Raw genomic sequence first — 17,676 nt, 5'->3', positions numbered from 1 at the left:
TGATGTAAACGAATGAATGAATAATATGGAAACACTGGATATTGCCATTTCTGGTAGCTCTTGAAGACATGTTTAAAACAATACATCGTACACGTTTAAAGTTCCTATATGCGTGCTTTGTCCTGGTCTCCTGCTGGGCTCAGCCATTTGCCCAAACTTGCCATTCCAAGAAAGGACTGTAGATGGGAGCAATACGCCACAGATCACAAATGTGTCTCAACGTGTCAACCCTTCCCCCCAAAAATCCTCAGCTGATTAGCGCTCTGATACACCTGACCACAATTGAGACATGATGGTGCGAAAAGAAGTCGTTTTAAATACCCTGTGTTAACCTCGACAATGCAGCAACAAATGAAACGGAAATAATTTATAGATGTTCATCACTGTTGAAATCGGGTGAGTTGTGGCTTGACGCTTTTGGACAAATATGCCATGGTCGGCTTACTTGTTTGTTAGCTAGTTTTGTACATTTTGTAATAATCGTTTCACGTTGTATTAAGCATTGAATTTGAAAATATCCCCTGGTAATTGTTGTTTTGATTAAGTTGGTCATGAGCTGGAGCGGCTAAAAATGCGAGTCTAAATGTGCTTCTTTCCAATGTCTTAAACGTTCTCTAAATGCACCCACAACTACAATTCCAGTATTATGTCATATGATCAAGCAAAAACTAAAATGTGAGTAGGGCTCTTTACTGTACATATTTAGCGCCACCCCAAAAGGTCGGGACCTATGATCTCAGTAGCAGGAAACTCATTTGTGAGAAATGGATTGTTTTTCCTCACCTGTCATCTTCCTCAAACAATTGTGCAGGGTTCCCTGAGGACATGAAGGAGATAGTCGACAGGCACAACAGAAGGGCTCCTGACTCGGAGCAAATGCGCATGGCAACCATTTCCTCCTGCAGTAACTGTCAGACCCCAGTAAGTGGTGGCGAGTTGGGCCATCAGGTTGGTGTGAATGTGACCCCTTTTGACTCGTATGAAGAATTCTTCTGCAGCAACCAGACTTCCGTGCATCTGGTCAGTGCCCTCGTCACTTACTCAGGGCAGCGCAGCGATGTAGTCAAACAAGGTTACCTGGGCAAGCTCGAGCGGAGACACAGAAGATATTTTGTCCTCAGAGCAGGAAGTCACACCGGACCGAGTCGACTTGAGTGGTACAAGTCCCAAGAGAAGTTTGCAGCAATGGAGAAGTCGTCTGGAAAAGCTACGTTGTTTGGACTGAGCAAGCAAGGGTTTGTCCTTTTTTTGTGTTGTTTCAAGGCAAGGTTTTGCATAGCACCACATACACCAGGCAAATGGTTTCTACTAGCTTACTCCTCGGGCTACAATAATTATGCTAACATAAAATAAAATGAGCTTCTCTTTCCCAGGGTAATTTACCTGAGGTGCTGCATTAGTGTGGGCCGCCTGAGTAGTTTCAGGAAAGGCCTCACGGTGGCACTGTATGCTCAGGACCAGACGATGGTGCTGGTGGCCGACAACCACCAAGATCAGGAAGCGTGGTACTTGTCCATTAGGAAAATGATGGAGGAGTGTCGAGATGATGAAGATCAGGCGTGTGATGATGACGATGGCTATTGCACTCTACCACCTGCGGCCTTCTTCAAAGAGGTTTGATCAGCTTGTCACTTTTTGTACAGCGTAACCTGTTGTCGAAGAGTAACCTACCTTTTGGGAACTTGATGCTACTGTACAGCATCACATTTGGTCAAAGTACCTTTAATTCTTATTGCATAATGATAGTCATCAACGTAAAGACACTGAACATGTGTGGGTTAACGGTTACCTTTTGTGCTCAAGGTCCACATTTCATTTTAAAAAAATGGATTGTCCAGGTCGTTGAAAAACAAATGTCATAATTTATATGTAGAATTGTTTATTTGAATACAATCATAATTCACTCTGCTGTCTTAATTGTATTTGAGTTTAACTTAATTATAATAAACAAATGTGTATGTCCTATTGTTTATTTACTAATTTGAAATTGTACACTGTAAAAAGTATTTTACTGTTGCATTTTGTGCAATACACTAACACAATGGTAAATGTGACGTAATAACTCATTTACCTACGTATAAAAATGAAAAAAAGTTAAATGAGTATGTTAACAATTATGAAAATAAAAATGTCATTGTAAAATAATGTTTTTGTCACCTATCCAACTTTTATAAAACTAACTGCACACGCATGATTTTAATTATTTTTGTTGTTGTAAACGTGTGAAAATGAGTTATAGCAATGACAATATGAAATGTATGTTTTATTCAAGGTTTGGCCTGTCTCGGTGAATCCACGAGGTCTGGGTCGCTCCAAGTCTCTGGCAGGTGAGCTTCACCTCTGCCTCACCGCGACCTCTCTCATCCTGTTCCGAGTGGGCGCGTGCACTGACTTCCCCTCGGTAACGATACCGTTACTTGCCGTCCGTCGCTTCGGCCATTTGGAGGGCTCCTTTTTCCTGGAGCTCGGCCGATCAGCACCGGTCGGTCCCGGAGAACTTTGGTTTGAAGCGAGAGACCAAGGTGCTACTGAGCTTCATGCTTCTTTGACATTTGACCACGGGAGCATGACCCTGTTTCCTCCTCTGCTTTGACAGCACAGCACATTCACGAAGTGATTCGGGACACTGTCGGAGCGCTGCGGGCGCTTCCGGATTTCAACCGGTCCCCAACGTCCAACCACAATTCACTCTTGGTCCCCAAACGCTGCAGACCCAAATACAGAGAGAAGAAAAAGGCCAACGTCCAGACGGGCCCAACACAGTTCCAAGAGCCCAACACAACAGAACCTCAATCTCCTATCAGCTTACATAGCACTGAATTGCCTGAGCCTGGCCACTACATGGACATGAGGAAGCAGCCCTGTGCTGGTGAATGCTGTGAGGGTGAGGGTGTCGGTTACATGATGATGATGTCACCGCAGGTCAGCCGCACTTCTTGTGTGTTGCCTCTGGACGCTTATGTTACTATGTCGAGCCCTCCAAAAGACTTGTCAGCCTCCATTTCATCTCGGGGTGGAGTTAACAGGTACATTTAAAGTTTACCACCATGGTCTCGCCACAAATTCATACGGTCGAAATTGCAACTATTCACACAAATTCAACCGATTTATGTGAATTATACGCAAATTTGCAATTTCATGCAGGCATAACAACTTTTCCATGAATTGGACCAATCATTGTAGAGTAGCTTTCCTCCAATCGTAGTTGCCACCTGCACAATTGTAACGTTGCACTGCAAATTATAATATACATTTATAACGAAATACATTCTACACATTTCATAAGTTAATCATGTGAATTAAAAGGGAAAAATGGTTCAATGCTAATTTCATCACAACAAAAGCTCTTAAAAATCCAAACTTCAATCGCAATTTTTTTCCCCTACAATCAGTCTTGAAAAACAAGCCCACAAAATTCTGGAGGAACTGACGACCTCATGATGTTTGTCTAGCTCTTGCTTGCATTTGATTGACTTTTCTGCCTCTGATAGATGTTCTCTTCTGTACCCATCACATCGTCAAACCAAAAAGGGACAGCTACCGCTGCAGTTTGGATCCATTCACTCAACCAAAGAATGCGCCGATACCTCTGGACCAATGATGCCATTTGCCCGAACTGCACCGCTCCAATCTAGTCCCCACTCGAGCCACTTGCAAGCAGAGGAACGGTTCGCCATTAGATCGCGACTCGCATCGTGTCTCCCATCGTGTCTGATAGCTGACGACTGATCCGGAACACTAGTTTTTGTGTTCTCAATGCGACGCCTCCCATCGTTTTTTTTCATGCTGGTGCACCATGCGATGTGTCTTTGCCGAAACATGAATGCAGTCACATTTAGCATTTGGGTGCAGAGCACTGCAAAGTAATTGATCACCACCAGGGTGTGGCTTTCACTGAAAGATATTTCACGGTTGTCCAATCTGTATCAATTAAAGTCACTTGAATGCAACCCGTGTATGTACTTTGACATTTTTTTTTGTGATGTGCTTCGCCTCAATTGTTGGAAAACAATTACACTGTCCAAATGGAAAATGATTGGGACACAATTAAGAATGGGTAGCTTTTTTTTTGTTCATAATGGGAAATACTGTAGTACTGTTTTGGTTTGACACATGCAACATAAAGTACTTTTAACGTAAGTGTAATAGGTTAGCGTTTGGAGTGAGTCATCAGATTTGGATTCATCTCATGACTGAAAGGTTGGTTTATCTTTGTAGAAGTCTAATTTTAGTCATGATTACCTGCCAATACCGGGTCCAGGCTGCGCAAGTACTGGATATTTAACACACTTAAATCTCCCTCTCAGAATTTAGAGTTGAAGAGAAATGTTTTTAGTTTTATCAAATTGAAATCCAACAACACTGATTTAAACTATTAATTTGTAAGTCAACTTTTCTCTCATCAGTTCCTAAAATCCTGAACAATTTTTTTTCTGACTAAATCACAAGTCAGATCAGTAATAGTCTTGTACATGATCAGATATTGCTTATCAAAAATCTGCAATACATGAACTTGTACGTGAACTGGATCACTCAAAAATATGCAACACAGTGCAATACAGTGAGTGTTGAACACATTTTTATCCATTTAACTCCAAATAATATACATTACAAGATTCAATAAATACATTGTGCAATTTCTTGTAGATCATCCACCAAGGGGATTAAAAGGACATGAGTTCATGTTGCAGTCAGGTCACTTGATGTGTTGTTTGACCCTAGAAAGTGAAAGGACAAGACGAATGTTGAGACTATGACAGTGGAATGGGGGGGGGGGGGGACACATATCCATAACAGATTCACATAAGAGCAAATTCACTTCCTTGCAATCAAAGTCAGTAAATGGCCTGCCCTCAGATGCATCTAAAAGAATATCCTGAGCCAATATCATTTGGTATGCGCTGCATTAAGCTGATTTTTTCCCCCTCCTCTACACTCTGCTCAGAAAACGTTCAAGGGTTGATAATTGTAAATAATAAAGTGGTTCAGTACCTTGTGGCACTATGCTGCCGATTTTGGTACTTCAACCAACATGGGTGCCATGTTAGTCGGAGAGTATACCACTGCAGTAGGAACATAAGAGATATGCAGAGATGGGCATTCCGTCCCTGGGACGTAAAGGTCCGACGGTGCGTCCTGGATGGACGCCCATTTTGCAAACGGAGGACGAGAACTTTTTTTAAAAGGACGGACTAAGCAAGGACGCAAATAGGGTAAAGTGCCCATCTCTGGAGAGATGTTTTAACCGCCATGTGTTGGGTTTCTCACATTCAAAAGAAAACCTGCGTGAATTGGTATGTGTGTAATCCGTTTCAAAATACAATTGGTACATGAAGTGGCATATCCGCTTTACTACCAGCGTTGAGCAGCTCCTGTCAGTCTTCCTTTAAGTTATCGATGAGCTCCTGTGTCCTCTGGGCCAACTTCCTCCTCTCAGCCTGCTGCTGCTTGAGAGCTGCCTCTGCTTTCTTACTCTGGTAGATCTTCACCCCAGCAAAGCCCAAACATAGGATCAGTGTCTTCAGAGCTAAAATGTACAAGAGGACGGGTACGTTGTCCAAAGCCTGCCAACAAACATAAGACAAAAGAAGTGCAGTGACTATTTCGTTTCTCGACCACTGAGGAGTGACTGAAAAAAGTGATACGAAATAAATTGTAAAGATGCCCCAGTAAATACTGTCCCAGAAGTGATGTATGACTCCGATGACTTGCTTGGAGTCAGCCTTAAGGAGAAAATGTTACAGCTTTGGATTTGGTTGGCTGAAATTTATGAGAGACTCAACTTGATTTTTGACTTGGTATTCATGAGATGCCACGTGACTAAATGACTTGCCAGGTCAGTCTACATTTGAACTACTGTAATTCATTCAAGACAGGGCTGTTCAACAAAATTACTCATCCTTGCCCCGCACAAACCTGGGATCCTCCCTGTATACTGTGATGCAGAATGCAGAGAGCTCCAACGTTCATTAGATTTGTATGAAACATGTTATTGATAAAATCGGGAAAAATAATTGCAACATGCAAGGGTTTAGACGAAAAGATGAGACACCACTACAATATCCAACCTTTGCCACTGTCTGTAACGTTGGCATGCAGTTAAATGTGAATCGGGATTTCACGGCTGTCCACACTATGTTAGCACCCTCTATTGGTGTGGTCTGACACTACAGGCAGCTGACAACTGACGTACGGGCGTAAAATGGATAAAAGGATAAGCTGTCCACGATGTCGTTGTCTGTCTGGTCATTGCAAGCAAGAAACTTCACACTGTCAAACCCATTAACTATTGGTATGTTAACCTTACAGTTTGGCTAACCAGTAGCTGGTGAAACCGTAACTTCATATTGGCTATACATTTAATTGAGATGAAAAAATAATAGAGAATACGGAAACTGATTCTGGAACCATTAAAAAATATTCGGGCAGTACAGCTCAGTAGTGAAAGAACATATTGAGTGTGAAGTGGCTAATATATTGTGTACCTGAACAAGATTGTATGGCTTGTTACATGCTTTACACAAGACATGACTTGCTTGATTTTTGTTCAGGTAACTTGAAGGCTTAATTGGACCTCTAAACTCTTAAATTAGACGTTGCGGATTTTTGCCGCTCAGCTCATTGGTAGAGGATGTAACAATTGTACAGTATTGTTAGATTGAGTTGACGTTGCAAGTGGGACAGCTTTGGGTGTGAAACAGGAATTGACGTGTGTTCTCTCCGATGTACTTGTATTTCAAGAGTTTTGACAAACGTCCACTCTGTATGGTCAGTGAGAACGGAACAGAGTGAAACAGAGATGCAGCAAGTTGTGCAAAAAGCATGAGAGATAGATAGAGAGAGAGATATACACACACACACACACACACTGAACTTCATCCCCAAATAGCAGCACGCCAGGGCCATATACGGGTCAATGCGAAGTTAAATGTCGTCGATATGTGTGTCTGTTTCTGAGCGAGGTAACTGCACACAAGCCATCAAGTGGAACACTCGTGCGCACGCGTGTGATCTTTATAGACACGCGTTACTATTGGGCACTTTTATTAAAGGCGAACAATAAACAGCGAGTACCACACTGAGCAAATCAGCATTAGCATGACGCTAGCGACATCAGACAGTGTAGGCTTTTTGTAAAAAAAAAAAAGAAAAAAAATCACGCGTGCTATTGCTGAAGACGAACGAACATGCAGTCAATTACACGTTTAAATGTCGTTTCTGATGTCATGCGTCTGAATCGATTACCTTCCAATTAATCATTTTAGCTTGTAACCGGTCAAGTTTGTTTTCGGCGAATGCACCAGAGAACTTCCCAAGGCAGGGCTTGATGTTCAGTAGCCAATTAAAATGTTTCAGTCGTGCTGCATTCTGGGTAGTGGGGATAAAACTGTCAAAACTATCCAATTTAATTCGATTGTATAATAAAAATATGTACTGTAATGAGGTGTTCACATCGATTCCTAAAATATTTATGCAAGGCTGAAAAGAAAGTACACAAACATTTTTCCCTCAGTCGTCACACGCTGATTACGTCACTCGGATTTGATTGGATTTCCCGAGCACATGAAGTATTAATCGCTGACCAATGTCAGCTACGCGCAACCATAAAAAACGTCCTGTTCTACAACACACCTCGTAAACAGCACACAGAAATTATTTGAATAAAATTGATAAACGTGGGCACAGTGCCGTTATGTAGTCACGGTGGCCGAGAGGTTAAGGCGTTGGACTCGAAATCCAATGGGGTTTCCCCGCACAGGTTCGAATCCTGTTCGTGACGATTTGCTTTTGTTTGAAGGACCATGCCAATTTGGTTTTATCCACCTCCTCCACCAAATAAGTCCCTAAATTTAGAGCACGCCCCAATAATTACGAATAATTCCGAATACATAAGCAACCATTTAAACACAGTACGTTTTGTCCAAATGTTTAAGGAGTTTGACTCATTATTATTATGACTATCATTTTTAATATTGTTAGATATTTATGCATGAGAGTGGTTGACTGTTTGGCACGTTCAATTCCGGCTCCGGCTTTCCTGTTTGGACTTTGCATGTTCTCCCCGTGCCTGCAAGTGTTTTCTCCAGGTACTCCGGTTTCCTCTCACATTCCAAAAACATGCATGGAAGGTTGATGGAACACTCTTAATTGTCTCTTAATGTCATTGTGAATACGAATGGTTGTTCGTCTATGTGTGGCCTGCGATTGGCTGGCAACCGGTTCAGGGTGTCCCCCGCCTACTGCCCGAAGACAGCTGGGATAGGCTCGAACACACCCATGACCCTTGTGATGATAAACAGATTTAAAAAAGGTCCTGATGGATGGATTTATGCATGTAGCCCATGCACTTTTCACGTATTTATTAATGACCGCGTCTGTTACACACATCACCAATCACAGACCGCAAATCCTTTTAAAGCATTCATTGTGGATATTCTTATTCAACCATAATCTGTGATCATGACAAATTAACCTTTCAATGTTTGTTGCCATTTATTTTGTCTCTGGAGTGCCCGCCCAACTATCAAGTGCAATGTAATTCTTGAGTTAGCTGACTATTTCTAAAAACATCTCTGTAAACAAACTAATTGACAAAATAACTACATCATCAATGAGTTTCTCAATCAATTACAACTCGGTAGCAAGACTGTCTGAAGTTCCTGGGCAAAACAACCACTTTGACACTGCTGCCACAACACTATCGAGTCAAAGCCAAAATGTAAGCAAAGTTTCAATGTGAGTACTTATCACTAGCAGTGATATCTTCCTTATCTTGGTTCTTACGTTGTTGTAATGTTGGGCTACATTGTCATGGGGCACACCACTTAATTTTTCGTGTGTAATTTGGCATCTTGGTTATGAATTGTTGGCCCCATGATGATGCCATTGAATGGCTATGAGTGCTAGCTTTAGGCGTGTTTAGCTTCTAAAATGCGGTACTTACTTGATTGCTCCGTCAAGTTGTTGGCGTGGTGCAGGAAGGCATTTGTGTTTGGCGGTGTGTCCATGGGCCACAAAACAGCTTTCATCTTCTGAGACATCTTCTAAGACATTCTTCTTAGACATTCTTCTTAGACATTCTTAGACGAACACTATGCGTGAGTGATGTGTAAGAAGAGACGGACAAACGAGTGCCCGTTTACTGTCTGTCAACCTATTCTAGCCTTTGGTTAAGTTGTATTTGCGGTGTTTCGGCTGCGAAAGAGCCGATTCATAGAATCGACTCTTCGTAATGAATGAAGGCATTCGGCTCCTGAGTGTGTTAATAAAGTAATATAAGTTAGGCATATTTTATATAATGTATTATATACATGGTGTATTTTAAAACGAGCCAATTTTACCATGACAACAAAGACGCTGGAAAAATATGTCAACATTTTTTTAAAGTTAGAATATTTTGGCGAAAGAATAGATGAAGACACCGGAAAGACACAGTAACTATGCAACTGAAGACATTGCTTGTGATAAAGGAGATTATTACTTTTCAAACCATACTTTGTATATGTTCTGTAAAAGGGTGTCACTGGTTCTGGGTTTTTCCTGCTGATGCTCCGACTTCCTCCTGCCTTCCAAAAACAGGTTTTCTAGGTTAATTGAAGACTCTTAATTCTCTGAATGTGAATGTGAATATACGTTTCTCTAGTGACCAGAATTTTGTACGCTGGCCAAAGTCAGATAGGTTAGGCTCCAGCACATCCGTGACTCTTGTGAGGATAAGCAGTAGAGGGAACAGATTGGTGGATGTGTGGCTGCACAGTACTGTATACGACAAACAACAACAAAAAGAGAGCGCGAGGCATCCTTCCATCAACATGAACTGATTTTTATATGTTCAATGCAATAAATATTTCCACTTTGCCTGTGCAACGTTGTCCAAAACAAAGTTACAAGTAATATTTTTTTCTATACATGGCTAAATCATCTTTAAAATAATGTAATCTCTGTGGAAACGTACAGTATTTGACACTACTGGTACAATTGTACACGTACTACCTCAGCACAGGAAGCACAGACAACATTTGTGGTTTGATTTTCTTTAAAAGAAAAAAAAACACAATCCCTGTTCAGCAGCAGTCATAAAAGATTTTCTGTAAAATGAAAAATGTCGCTGTCGATTCCTGACGAAAAGAGCTGCTTTTCATTGAATACAACATGTTTTTATGTACATGGTGGCTTTTTATACAAAGTTCCATTTAGTGCAGATACTGTTATAATAAATAAGACATGCACAGCAATAATGGAGGGAAGAGCTGGGCCGAGAGAGCATCATGCCTCTATTTTTGCGTGTTTTCATACGTCAACGTGCTGCACCCTTCAAAAAAACAACAACAACAAAAACAGACACGCTTTTTCAATGTCATCCAGTCTTTTGATTGCTTTTAAGTGAACGCTCAATCGATGCAAAATCAAACATGTCATGGGAAATAGTCCTTTGAAGTCTAATGTTGTATTTGTGAACGCAGTGTTAAGACAAGCCTGCAAGTGTAAAAGCTTCATTGCGACAAAAGTGACGCCGAATGGCAAGTTGGCGTCCGAACGCGATGACCCAAACACTGCACTTTCCATTACGTCATGGCATTAATCTTACAGTATTTTATGAAATCATTGTTACATAATTCAAAAAAGGATCTGAGCATCAAAACATAAAGTCACATGATATATTCCATGTAAAGACATTTTAAAGTTGTCACCAAGTCATCAGGTCATGTGACATGTTCAGTATGAAGACAATAAAGTCCTCATCTAGTCCTTAAGTCATGTAATGTGTTCAGTGTAAAAACATTTGGGGCCCTATTTTCGTAGACAGACGAATGTGCGCTCGGCATAAAAATTGGGGCATCTTACTTTTCATGCCAGGGCGTCACTGGGCGCTTCGGAAGACCAAGGGAATTTTCTATTGAACCTCTCCCAAGAACCAGACAATTTAGTGACAGAAAGTAGACTCGAATTTAGACGGGCTAAAAGAAGGTCGAAGTTGTGACACAGGTGGTACGACACAAATTTGGGGGATGTCATCATATTTCATTTGTAAATACGACGTCAGCATGCGTCACACCCTCTGAATCAGAAGCAGAAGCCAGCAAGTGGCACCCGCAAGTGGAGAAGTTCTTGCCACTCCTTATGAACGTATTTTGGACCCGCCAATCTCCTGCACGGACTCCAGTGAGTCTGTAATGCTTCTGCCATGTTGACGACCGTAGACCTCTCCTGCTCTAAATTTAAAGGGAATGAGGGGAGCTGCTTCGATTGGGTGGGAATAAAGTTGGCTCTGTTCATGCCCACAACAGCGCAAATGCCCTCTACGAAAAGTCCAAAAGAAAGAAAATCCCACCCATGCTCACAGTTAAATTGAACTTTGCGCTAGACTTGCACTGTGTACAAAAATAGGGCCCTATGAATCATCATCAATTGACTTGTCTTCACTGCGAAGACCTTTCAAGTCACCATGATGTAAGTCATTTGATGTAGTCTGGCCATCAAATAAACCTTGCCATATTCAGTGTAACAATTTCAAATTATTTTCAATGACGTGTTTCATGTAGAGTAAATGTCAAGTCATCAAGTAACATGACATGTACAGTTCAAAGACATTTAAACGCTATAATCGAGTCGTCCTCAGGTCTCATTACAACTATATGTTCAGTCTAAAGACTTCAAGTCATCTTCAAGCGGTACGACTGTCAGTGTAAAGACACTTGGAGTTATGAAGTTATGTGACATGTTCATTGAAGAATTTTGGTCCTAAAGTCTACAGTAAATGTTTTGTTAGCCAGGCAGATACCACGAGGGTTAAAAGAAAAGTACGATTGAGCGCAATCGTGTTTCTTGGGAGTGAAAAGAAGAGGGGTGCCAAGAAGGTGTGCAGAGGAACACCATCACGCCATTTTTGCATGTAACACATCACACACATATTTGGAAAATAATCAAGTTCAAATGCATTCATCAGAACCCTGAAGAACACACAAGCAACCACATGCACGCAGGCACGCACATGCGCAGACTCAAGAAACACACACTGCGCACACTTCACATGCACACACTCACAAAGGCGACACTGAGATTTGCAGAAGTGCAAAAAAAAAATCAACATAATCATAGAAAAGTACACGTCTAGGTCCTCCCTGGTGCGAAATGATAGTCCATTAAAACGTGATTCATATTTTACCATCCTCCTGTCAGAAGGCACCTTGTTCTCCACTTTGCAAGATTCTTATTAGGATTAGCCGCATTTGGTGAGCAAACATTGCTATTGTAGTCCATGTTAGGACAGCGGTAGGCAAACTTTAGTGTTGAAGGGCCACATGATGATGATTCTTAAAAAGGACAGATGGGCCAAGTTAAAGCATGCATGTAAAAGATTTCATTTGAATAAAATGACATATTTTTGCATTTGAACGGATTCAAATTTTTACATCTCATTTTAGTCATAATCATCCCTCAAGGGGGAAAATCAACATATCCTTGATAATTAATGTAATTATAATTATTTGACTAAATTATGAAAATAGTTCATTTTAATAAAATAATTAAAATTCATTTTTTCCACATTTTTTATTATAACCCCTCAAGGGGAACTTCAGCATTTACAAATAACTTAATTTTAACAACTAACCAAATTATCCAAATAGATACTTTTAACGATGAAAAATCTAATTTTGGAACTTCATTGTTTATACAGAAACTCCTCTACAATGAAACCTACATGGGCGAAAATACCCCCTCGTGTGAAACAATCTTCATGCATTAAAACCATTCCCACTTTTCTGCTCCCCCGACAACGAAACATCCCCCTGTTGCGTAATACGAAATCTTTTTCTCTGCCCTTGCCTCGCAACGAGCTTCACTACAACGAAAACAAGCATTCCGCAAAAGTCTAATCCAAACTCAGTCTACAGCGATTCCTACTGCATAGCTCGGAAACAGCAACAGCAAACACCACAGTGGCTTACACATGCGCAGTAGTACAGGAAGTATTTGCTATTGTTAGTTTCAGACACAGCACGAACGTTGCATTGCTAAAATGGCTCAAAAAACGGACCTTTGCAGACCAAGGAGTGAAGAAGAGCTTTAACGCTTGAAGACAGGATAAAAGTAATAAAAATGAAAGATGGAGGAAGCAAAGTAAAAGATATTATGTACCGTATTTTCACGACTATAAGGCGCCATTAAAAGTCTAAAATTTTCTCCAAAATGGACAGGACGCCTTATGATGCGAAGCGTCTTGTCTATGCGCTGAGTTCCAAAACCTGACTGACAGCCGACACGCTGTTTATATAGAGAAAAGGCGGAAGTGACTGTGGACAGGCATGCGGCAAAGAAGTCGGCCAATCAGTGAAGGGTGGGCGTGTATATATACATATATGGAGAGAAAGAGAGCGAAAAGGCAGACGTGAGTGACAGGCATGCGGGGAAGCAGTCCACCAATGAGTGAAGGGTGGGCGTGTAAGTGGACGCTAAAGGCACGCTACAAGCAGGTACCAACACCTGTATAGAGTGTGGCTATGTGCATTGTTGCAAAACAACTTCGGTTTTGGTTTCTAAGAACCCCCGAAAATAAATTCTACAAAGAGACACGCCTACGAAGCTCAGTTCAAACTTCAAGCCATCGGTTATGCTTTTGGCATGCGTGCCCATCTCACAGCAGCGGTGAAAAACCAAGTCAAGCAAATGAACTCTGAGCTTGCCGTTATTCCCGGAGCCTTGACTAAAGAACTCCAACCGCTGGACATCGGCATCAACCGGGGGTTCAAAGTAAAGTTGCGAACGGCATGGGAACAATGAATGATCGATGGCAAACACAACTTTACAAAGAGTGAGAGGCAGCGCCGGGCGAGTTACGCCACAATTTGCGAATGAATTGTGGCTGCTTGGACGAACGTGTCTGCTTGCACTGTTGTTCGAGTTTTTGGCAAAGCCGGCATCATTTCTGTGGAGCCACATGGCAATGAGAGTGACTGACAACGAGAGGGAACACGGCGTTTTTGATGGATTACCCGTACTTGCACAATTGTTCAATTCTGATACAGAGGATGAGGACTTTGATGGATTTCTGGGTGATGATTGATCGAAAAACGTGAGTACATTGTACGATGGCTAAATAAAATACAACGGAACTCAGTTTTCCGTTGCCTTTTTAAAAACGTGTTTTTAGCTTGTATCTGTATGTCTTGGCATGCTACAAGCTAACGTGTTTTTAGCGTGCGCGCATGCATGCCGTATGTTTAAGCTGGCGTATGTTTTACCACTTTAAAATTGCGCCCAATAATACAGTGCGTTTTGTCTATGTGTAAAATACAGAAATAGCACCCATTAATGAGACTGCGCCCAACCATACGGTGCGTCGAATGGTCGTGAAAATACGGTAAGTGAAAGTGAATGCTGATTATAAATTTAGCAATTTCTTTCCCTTTTTTTCTTTCTACCCTGGCGATATGAAGTGTCAAATACGTGTATGCCCATACTTATGCACTGTTGGAATAAAAATAAAAAGTACACGTACGTTTGTGTGTGTGTGTTTACATCTGAGATAAATTTGCTATTGTGAAAAGTCCCCTGTTGTGAAAAATTTCTTGCTGCAAACATGATTTCGTTGTAGAGGAGTTTCACTGTAATTAATATAACTACATTTCATCAACCAATCATTTCATAAAACAAATGTAATAAAATATGCATCAAATAGTCAATTTCACGAACATGTTTTGCAATGGTGCTCAGATCAATCGGCCAACGATCGTGATCGGGCCGATTGTTTGCCCCACCATTTATGTAGAATGCCAAAACAGCGTGCGACACACTACTAAACATGAAATTGTAACACTCTCTACTTACAATATGCATTTTGCCTAACAGTACCAAATTTTAATGAAATACACAGGATTAATATCCTAATTAGAATCAGTGACCACCAAGCCATTTATGTAAAAACCAAAAAAGACTTTTTTCCACAATACACCCTGTTTGATCTCATGATAATAGCTTAATCTCCTTTCTTGGCAACACAGAGTGTCTCATACAAAAAAACATCTAGACATCAATATGCTTTTGTATACCTTTGGAATATCTGATACATGATAGATACACTGTATACATCATAATGTGAGATTTTTGCCTTGCAGTTTGTCCAGATGCTGTTTGACTTGATGCTTTTTTTTTTCTTGTCTTGATGTTTCAGTCGATGTTGTCTTTGTGTGTTTTTCACTTGGTGTTTAGTTTCATGTTTAGCGCAATGTTTGTCAGAATTCTTCTCATCTTGAAGTTTGTCCATCATGGAAGGGGGAATTCTCCAATCTGTGGCCCCTTCTCAAGATTTCGTCATTTTCCCCCAGATGTTTTTAAAATGTTTTTTCTTGCCCTCCTGGGGTTTAAGTTCAGGGGATGCCGTTAATATTGGGCCTGTGAAGCCCTTTGAGACTTTTTGTGATGAAGGGCTGTATAAATAAATTTGACTTGATTAGGTCAAATGAAGCTTCATGAAGCACTAAATATTGAGTCCTACAAATGGCACTCTTGGTTTAAGGTTCAGTGGAAATTTTATGAACTTCCATACACTACCCTTGATCACACAAACCAAGAGTACCCCATAGAGGAGTAAAAAATATCACAAGTGCTTCACAAAGCTTCATTTTCCCATCACTACTTATCATCTTGATGTTCTACTTGATGTTTGTCTTCCTGTCTTGATATTTACACACAAAAACATGTGTATCATAGTAAAAAATTAAATAACTGTTCCAATCCATAACAAGGAGAGTGAAGAAACCCTGTGAGCCAAAACAACATTTTTACAAACCACAGAGGTAAAAAAAAACCTAAACAAAACAACAAAAAAGTCCTTCTGCCTCTTTACACTCAGCAGTGATTGCTTGAGTCATGCATGGCTCTAAGTGCACCAAACTAACTAAAATACCCCACATTGGCCATTCCTTGGAATTGTCAGGTGAAAACCCAGTTAGCAACGTGTCACCATCATGTGCCTCAGGCACTGTTGTCTCTCCTCACAACAGCCTCCGCGCCCACCTAACGAGGGCTCAACCAATCTGTACCAAGACGGGTGGCTCTAGCTGCAGGGAAAGTTGATGTGGAAGTAACACAGGCTCAGTAATTTCCTCTTGCCTCCTCTTATTTCTCGCCGTCTAACCAAGCGGCCATTTCGATACATCTGCACATGCCCTCCTCCCCTCCTCCCCCTTTTCCATCTGAATACTGCCACCCGGTGGCCAGCGACGAGATGGGCCGGCGTGCTGGCTCGCCAATTCCTCACACGACGGTGCTGATCCGACTGACCGGTTTCGACTTGGGCCCCGGCCCACCGCCTGACCCCGGGTGCGGGGAGAGCGGCGCGGCAGACGGGGGCGGCAACGGGGAGTGCGAAGGAGGGGGCGGGATGGAGGAGAGCGGTGGATACTGGGGAGTGTAGGGCTGCGGCAGCGTCTGGGAGACCAGGCGTGCCGATGGGGTCTGGGGTGGTGGCGTTGAGAAGATGAAGTGCGTGGAGGGCAAGCTGGCGGGAGAGGGGCTTAGCGGGGAGTGGACGGGGTGGTTGTGAGAGTGAGCGTGAGGGTGGGGCTGCGAGTGTGAAATCGTGAGCGGGAGTTTGCCTCCACCGCCCGGTCGAAAGAGTCCGTGTGGCGTCGTTGGGGTGAGGGGCGAGTGTGGGGAAAGCGGCGGAGGCGTGATGAAACCTGAGGCTGCGTTGTAGCGCTGGTGCTGGGCGGCGGCCTGCTGGATCCGCTGATGCTGCTGCATGTGAGACGGGGCGCAGCCGGACTGGACCTGGCGTCGCGGGACTGACACTCTGTGCATGAGGGGGTGGTGCTGTGGGGCGCTTTGCACGTGGTATCGGTGATGGTGGTGGTAAGGTGGGGGGGGAGTCTGTTGTGGCTGGTGCCCGCTGACCGCACTGCCCCCACTGTTGCCGTGGCAATATTGGGCGTGCAAGGCCTGGAGCTTGGACGGTGCTCCTCCTGTGCCTCCTCCCCCTCCAACGCCTCCCAGGTCCGATTGGCCAAGGTTGACAGATGGGGAGGGGCATGGGGAAGGGGAGGGCGGGTGGGCGATGGGAGGCTCGGGGGCGGGGTAATGGGGCGGGGAGGATATCATCAGGGGACTCGGGGGGCACTGCGGTGTCGGTGATGTCATCGTCAGGGGACCAGGAACTTTCCCTCTGCGGCTGCCAAAAAAGTTCCCCAGCCGGCCGCCGGCGCCTGGCCCGACCCCCATCACCAACCCAGCGCCAGCCGCAGCCCCGCCCCCGCTCACGAGCGGGGACGTGTTCGGGCCGCCCTGGTTGTGACAGAGCCCCGGCCCACCGCCCACCCCTGTACCGGGGCTCTGAGTAGGGCGGTGTGGCCGGTAGGCTGTTGGAGACGAGGGCGCCATCATGGGGCTGTAGACCAGAATCCCCCCGGGGTGGTATTGCTGGTGTGGTCGCGGGCTGCTGATGATGGACCCCTGACAGGACCAGCACACAACTGCAATTAGACACCACTCAGTATTTTTCACCTTTATATAGTACTGTCCAGCCATCCATTCATTTTCCGATCCGCTTATCCTCACAAGGGTCGCGGGGGGTGCTGGAGCCTGTCCCAGCCGTCTTCAGGCAGTCAGCGGGGACACCCTGAACCGGTTGCCAGCCAATCGCAGGGCACACACAGACGAACAACCATCCGCACTCAC

At 43.2% G+C, this 17,676-nt stretch overlaps 3 protein-coding genes and 1 non-coding gene across 5 annotated transcripts in view; 2 read left to right on the top strand and 2 right to left on the bottom strand.

The window, feature by feature from the left end:
• The first annotated feature begins 825 nt into the window (after positions 1-825).
• LOC147210843 (uncharacterized) lies at positions 826-3,784 on the top strand. The gene is made up of 5 exons (XM_086129464.1): positions 826-1,235; positions 1,374-1,614; positions 2,273-2,522; positions 2,597-3,026; positions 3,453-3,784. Exons 1-5 carry the CDS (start codon positions 826-828, stop codon positions 3,727-3,729), a joined length of 1,608 nt encoding a protein of 535 aa, XP_085985590.1. The 3' UTR covers positions 3,730-3,784.
• Positions 3,785-4,557: 773 nt separating this feature from the next.
• On the bottom strand, positions 4,558-7,329 carry smim11 (small integral membrane protein 11). The gene is made up of 3 exons (XM_086108575.1): positions 7,246-7,329; positions 5,357-5,564; positions 4,558-4,718 (listed from the first exon to the last, which is right to left on the bottom strand). Exons 1-2 carry the CDS (start codon positions 7,258-7,260, stop codon positions 5,376-5,378), a joined length of 204 nt encoding a protein of 67 aa, XP_085964701.1. The 5' UTR covers positions 7,261-7,329; the 3' UTR covers positions 4,558-4,718; positions 5,357-5,375.
• A 369-nt stretch (positions 7,330-7,698) lies between these two features.
• Positions 7,699-7,780, top strand: trnas-cga (transfer RNA serine (anticodon CGA)). The gene has a single exon. It is a non-coding gene; the product is annotated as a tRNA-Ser (tRNA).
• A 2,022-nt stretch (positions 7,781-9,802) lies between these two features.
• Positions 9,803-17,676, bottom strand: part of LOC147210840 (IQ motif and SEC7 domain-containing protein 1-like) — a 43,584-nt gene continuing 35,710 nt past the window's right edge. For both annotated transcript variants that reach the window (XM_086117198.1, XM_086117207.1), the window contains exon 17: positions 9,803-17,451. In XM_086117198.1, coding sequence (XP_085973324.1) covers positions 16,258-17,451 — 1,194 coding nt within the window. In that variant the 3' untranslated portion in view covers positions 9,803-16,257. The remainder of the gene's footprint in view (positions 17,452-17,676) is intronic.

The sequence above is a fragment of the Hippocampus guttulatus genome, chromosome 1 (assembly GCF_054856545.1).
Source record: "Hippocampus guttulatus isolate MCC_2025c chromosome 1, RoL_Hgut_1.0, whole genome shotgun sequence".
Classification (NCBI taxonomy): Eukaryota; Metazoa; Chordata; class Actinopteri; order Syngnathiformes; family Syngnathidae; genus Hippocampus; species Hippocampus guttulatus.
The sequence above is the reverse complement of the archived record's forward strand: the minus strand, read 5'-3'. Positions and strand labels throughout refer to the sequence as shown.

Excerpts from the sequence above, each read along its gene's own strand:
- LOC147210843 (XM_086129464.1), top strand. The coding sequence starts at position 826 with ATGAAGGAGATAGTCGACAGGCACAACAGAAGGGCTCCTGACTCGGAG. Across the intron at positions 1,615-2,272 it reads CTGCGGCCTTCTTCAAAGAG|GTTTGGCCTGTCTCGGTGAA; the intron begins GTTTGATCAGCT and ends GTTTTATTCAAG. Across the intron at positions 3,027-3,452 it reads TCTCGGGGTGGAGTTAACAG|CTCTTGCTTGCATTTGATTG; the intron begins GTACATTTAAAG and ends ATGTTTGTCTAG.